The sequence below is a fragment of the Amblyraja radiata genome, chromosome 13, assembly GCF_010909765.2.
Source record: "Amblyraja radiata isolate CabotCenter1 chromosome 13, sAmbRad1.1.pri, whole genome shotgun sequence".
NCBI classification, from domain to species: domain Eukaryota; kingdom Metazoa; phylum Chordata; class Chondrichthyes; order Rajiformes; family Rajidae; genus Amblyraja; species Amblyraja radiata.
Window position 1 is genome coordinate 25932104 of NC_045968.1, and position 6251 is coordinate 25938354.

The following is a 6251-nucleotide window of genomic DNA, read 5'->3' on the forward strand; positions in this document are numbered from 1 at the left end:
CTGATCTTTTATCCTCAGGCAATCCTACCTCCACGCCTCCACCCTCAATTGTGCACAGTTGATGTCTACCGCCTCCCCAAGATTCACAAGCAGGACTTTCAACCACAACATCTCCGATGCTGGGGTGAGCTGAGTCAAACAAAGAGAGGGTAAAACAGAAGGATTAATTCTGGATGGTCTATCAGGTGCTGTTAATCCCCAACAGGGTTCACAACATTTCTCTCTGCTGTTGTTGTCCGTAATGAATCTCTCCCGATATAGTCATCAGGACCTATTTTAATATTGATTCCACTGGCACACTCAGTCCTGGTAGTACAAATAAATCAGACTTCTAATTGCTTGGCAATTGTTGTCTTTTGAAGTTTCAGATTTCTCAGCATTCTCCTCTCTAAAGCTATCAAAAAAAATTCAGGCTCTTCCACGCTCAGGGAATAATACTTTTTGATTTATTAATTCACAGGATCCATTGGAGAAACACCTCATTGCCACACCATGATTACCATTCGTCGGATATTTAGCCTTGTCGTCATAATTGGAGCTAGTGTTCTGCTGTATGTAAGTTGGCATATGAAAACACAACAACATTTTCAAAAGAACATGGTAAGAATGTCACATGTGGAAGATGATGCTCCCATGGATGATCCTCGTCCACACCTGGACCCTGGGATTATGTTTGTGGAAACAAATCACAATGTGGAGCTGAAGCCATTGGTGATGTGCTCAGTGGAGTCTGCTGCTCGTCAAAACCCAGATAAACCAATCTATTTCTTCATGAAGGGGTTCAGTGGCAACTTGAGCCAATATCCAGAGCCTAAGTACAGACTCATCCCGTTGCTCTCCTCAATGAAGAATGTTGTTCTTCTACCTTTAAACGCTAACGAGCTGTTTGATGGTACTTCATTGAAATTCTGGTATCAAAAGGTAAGCAATAAGAAGAAAGTGCGATGTGTTAAATTATGGGTCGTCAAACCAGAGTAGGACCTTCTCAGTGGATTTTATGGCCCTGGGGAAGGCTGTAGAATAGAGGGAGCTAGGAGTACAAGTACATAATTCACTAAAAGTAACATCATATAGGTGGACAGGGTGGTGAAGAAAGCTTTAGACATAAAGATAGACACAAAATGCTGGAGTAACTCAGCGGGTCAGGCAGCATCTCTGGAGAAATGGAATAAGTGACATTTCGGGTCGAGACACTCTTCAGACTGAGAGTCGGGGAGAGAGTAACTCGGAGTATGAAAAGGTTCAAAACAATTCTGAGGCAGCACCAATGACGAAGCAAAAGTGGAGTCCCCAATGATCAATTTTTGGCTGTGGAGAGGTGAAAACGATGAGACATGCTGACCTACATCAGTGAAAACATTAGGTATAAGATTTTGATGATGTTGCAGTTGCACAAGAAGTTGGTGAGGCCCCACCTGGAGTTTTGTGTTTGTTTTGATTGGAAAGATTGAACCTTCTGAACCTTCTGAATTTCGTAGTCAGCTGGGCAGTATTCTGCATATCGCCAACTTGGACAATTTAACATTTTTATCAAGCCAATTAACCTACAAACCTGTACGTCTTTGGAGTGTGGGAGGAAACTGAAGATCTCAGAGAAAACCCACAATGATCATGGGGAGAACGTACAAACTCCATACAGACAGCACCCGTAGTCGGGCTCGAATCCGGGTCTCTGGCGCTGCATTTTGCTATAAGGCAGCAACTCTACCGCTGTGCCACCATGACTGATTGAGTGAAGAAAAGCTTTACCATGATATTAACCAGGAAACAAGGACTAAATTATTGGAAGAGGTTGGACAGGGTAGGAATTTGTTCTTGAAGCTAAGGAGACTGAAGTGCTTGAGGCAGCTTCTGACAGCACTTAAAGACATTTGGACATGTACATAACAGGAAGAGTGTGCTTTGACTATTTTCTTTCTGGGAGTAAGTTGACTCCGTCTATCTGAAATTTGCGTCTAAATCTAGTCTTCCAAATAAGGAAGAATGCACACACTAAATGGAGTGCAGTAAAGTTGCACCAGGTTGATTCCTTGCATGGCAAGTTTGTTGTATAACAGAGATTGAACATCTTGGGCTAGTATTCACATGAGATTAGAAAGCTATCTCCCTAAAATGTCCAATATTCATAAGCTACTTAACAGGGTAAATACTGAGATGATGCTTCCCTTGATTATGTAATAATAATAACAATAAATTGAATTTATATAGCGCTTTTCAGGGACTCTAAGTCGCTTTACAAGGCAAGGCAATAAACAAAAACAAAAACAGATGGTGGAGGGCTTTGTAGGTGAGGACCAGGATTTTGTATGTGATCCGGTGGGAGATGGGAAGCCAGTGAAGTTGTTTGAGGACTGGAGTGATGTGGTGCCAGGATTTGGTGTGGGTGATGAGTCGGGCGGCTGCGTTCTGGACCAGTTGGAGTCGGTTGATGTAGCTGGATCTGATGCCAAGGAGAAGTGAGTTGCAGTAGTCCAGTCAGGAGGAGATGAAGGCATGGATGAGTCTTTCAGCAGCGGGGGGTGTGAGAGAGAGTCTGATTTTGGCGATGTTGCGGAGGTGAAAGAAGGAGGTTTTAATGACATGGCCGATGTGAGGCTCAAGGGAGAGGGTGGAATCAAAGATCACGCCAAGGTTGCGGGCCTGGGGAGATGGGGAGACAATGGTGCCGTCGATGGTGAGAGTGGGATTATTGATTTTGCTGAGTGTGGATTTGGAGCCTATGAGGAGGAATTTTGTTTTATCGCTTTTGAGTCTATATGTGTCTATATTAAGGGGATGACTAGCTCCAAATAGGGCTGGACATTCAGGATAAAATTGAGGAGGACTTCTCTCAGTCAGAGGGTGGTGTGGTGAATCTTTGGGATTTTCTGCCAAATAAGTCAGTGAATGTTTACTGGTTGGGCATCTATAAAACATGAATTGATACAGTAGATTTTTTAATATTTGCTGCTGCAATATTCAGTGTTTAAAATAGATATTAATGACCACTATGTTGCCTGGATTGGATTATTTCAGTCAAAATAACAAACTGCAAAGAAGATTTTTAAGGAAGTTATCAGATCTAGAGGTTTTGAGTTATATGGAGAGGTTGGATAGGCTGTCGAGAGCGATTGAGCTCCCGCATCGGGACGGTCGAAACTCCTGCGGCTTGGAATTTCCGAAATTGGTCCCTAACCAGGGACCGCGGGTTTCACGATGTTAAAGTCCGCAGCATCCCGCAGGTTGGAACACCAAATGCCGACCCCTGGCAAAGGGATCGTCCACTCCAAGATTTTAGAGTCCGCAAGCTTCGCTGTTTTGTAGCTCCAGAACTCCCAAACAAGAGGCCACCAACTCCACGATGTTTGGCCGCAGTGCGGACGCAGTTACGACATGGAAACATTTTATATAAATGCTCCCATTCACTCCCACATAATTTCTTCCATTATCACACCCCGTATCTCTCTAAACCTTTCCTGTTCATGTGCCTGAACAATGTCTTTGAGTTTGAAGAAAGGTCTCGACTCGAAACGTCACTCATTCCTTCTCTCCAGAGATACTGCCTGTCCCGCTGAGTTACTACAGCATTTTGTGTCTGACTTTGAAATGCTGTTATCGTAGCTGCCTCAACTAGTTCCTTTGGCAGCTCATTCCATTTAGCCACCGCCCACTGTTTGAAAGAATTGAGTCCCGAGTTCCTATTAAATCTTCTGCCATAACTTATGCCTCTTTTCATAAATTTTCTATGTTCATTCACCCTATCTATTCCACTCAAGATTTTACATACCTCTATGAGATTATCCCCCAGTCTCCTGTTGTCCAAGGAATAAAGTCCAAACCTGCCCAACTAGTTCAACAACATCATTCCCTATCGCTGGGTGACCAGAACAGAACATTATACACTAAGAGGGGTGCCACCAATATCTTGTACATTTGTACATATCCCAACTTCTATATTCAACTCTTTGACTGATAAAGGATTGTGTCATGAAGAGACAAAAATACTGCAGAAAGAAAGACTGCATGTTCAGAAAGAAAGGAAATTAAGATAATGAATTGAACTTTTTTTTGTCCATTATCCCACAGGTAAATCCAGAAAAGGAGAAGTTTTGGACCCATGTGTTTGCTGATGGCTGCAGATTAGCACTGCTGTGGAAATATGGGGGCATCTACTTGGATACTGATATTATATCAATGAGGCCAATGCCGTTTGCTAACTTTACATGCCCTGAGCATGCTAGAGCTGTCAGTAATGGGGCAATAGGTTTCTCACATAGGCATCATCCTGTTTATGGAATTGCATGGAAGATTTTGTGGCCAATTACATTGGACATATTTGGGGTCAACAAGGCCCTAAACTGCTTACCCGTGTGCTGAAGAGATGGTGTCAGACGAATAATCTAGCTCCCTTCATTGGCAAAGAATGCAACGGCATCTCTTTATGGATCCGAGATCGGTTCTACCCAATCCCATATCCAGCTTGGAAGAAGTACTATACTCCTTGGAAAAAGAAGGATATAGAGCGGACCTTCTCAGCAACGTATGGAGCACATGTCTGGAATTTTATGAATTCCAACATTAAAAAGGAAATAATTGTTGGAAGTGGATCATTAATTGAACATTTTTTTCAGTTGTATTGTCCAACTACATACAGAAATGTAATTCAGTTGAATCATAGTTCACGGTGATTTATGTCCTGATGTTCTTGTTTTTAGTATGTCTAAAAGTGTGTTTTAGTGTTTATAAGTGTGTTTTAGTGTGGGGGGGGGGGGGTGAAGGCGGGAATTGGGGAAACTGTGTTTTGGTCACTTACCTCGGTGGAAAGCGACTTTTCTCCTTGTTGCATTTCGCCCTCCCTCGTGGCCTAACAACTTGGATTGGTGCTGCCTTTCCCGGAGTCGTGGAGCCAGGCCATCCCCTGCCGGGGGTCGCTAGAAGAAGTGCTCCGATCGCTTGCCCGCGGAGTACGACATCCTGAAGCCGCGGTCTGCGGAACCTCTAGCTGTGGGCGCGGCGTGGACTTTCCATCGCGGAGCGGGTGAGCCAGAAGAAGTGCTCCGACTGCCGGCCTGTGGCCTATAACATCCTGAAGCCGTGGTCTACGGAGCTTCTAGACGCGGGCGTGGTGTGGGCTTTAAGAGCTATGACCGTCGGCCTGCCGTCTATAACATCGTGAAGCCCCGGTCTCTGGTAGGAAGCGGCCGAATCGGGACCTCCAAGAGTGTTCGTCCGTCGAAAACATCGGAAATTCGAGCATCCCGACGACTATACATCGGCCCATCCATAGGGGCAACTGCGGAGGGTTCATGGCCACGAGCACGGATGGACAAAGGAGGAGGACTGACAAAGTTATTGCCTTCCACCACAGTGAAGAATGTTGATTCCACTGTGGTGGATGTTCATGTTATATTCTATTGTGTATGGTTCTTTATTGTTTGTATGGCCGCATGGTAAATCAAATTCCACTGTACCTCAATTGGTGCATGTGGCAATATATGTGCATGAACTTGAACTTGATATTGTACAATGGATGAAAAAATTAATTTGATGGATTTTCCAAAGTTATAGTATAAATTGTATATATAATCTCCTTTGAGCAGAGAAATTTACGAGAATGTTGCCAGGACTCAAGGGCCTGAGCTGTAGGGAGAGGTTGACCAGGCTAGAACTTTATTCCTTGGAGTGCAGGAGGATGAGGGGTGATCTTATTGAGGTGTATAAGATCATGAGAGGAATAGATAGCGTAAATGCAGTCTTTTACCCAGAGTAGGGGAATCAAGAATCAGAGGACATGGGTTAAATGCGAGGGAGAAAAGTTTTAACTGAGGGGCAACTATTTTTATAAAAGGGTGGTAGGTATATGGAACGAACAACCAGAGTAGGTTGTTGAGGCAGGTACTATCACAACATTTAAAAAACATTTAGACAGGTACATGGTCATGATGAATTTAGAGGCCAAACAGAGGAAGGCGGTACCAGTGTAGGTGGGACATATTGGTCAGCGTGGGAAGTTGGGCTGAAGGACCTGTTTCTATGTTGTATGACTATGACTCTACCTCTTTGAGTTTGTGATGTCTTTGATTATTCAAAATTGAAAAAAGAACCATAGATGCCAGAAATCCAAAATATAATCAGAAAATGCTGGAGTTGCTCAGCAAGTCATACAACTCTTTTTTTTAGTTGTAGAGATGACCACAAGGAAACAGACCCTTCAGCCCATCAAGTCCACATCAACCATCATCACACATTCACTAGTTGAATGTGATTCCACT

The 6251-nt window shown here is 43.7% G+C and overlaps 1 protein-coding gene across 1 annotated transcript; it reads left to right on the top strand.

Annotated features, from left to right (window-relative positions):
• The first annotated feature begins 633 nt into the window (after nucleotides 1–633).
• LOC116980148 (alpha-1,4-N-acetylglucosaminyltransferase-like) lies at nucleotides 634–4744 on the top strand. The gene is given in 3 exon segments (XM_033032260.1): nucleotides 634–921; nucleotides 4066–4264; nucleotides 4267–4744. Coding segments are annotated over 3 exon segments (888 nt in total). The 3' UTR covers nucleotides 4668–4744.
• Nucleotides 4745–6251: the final 1507 nt, after the last annotated feature.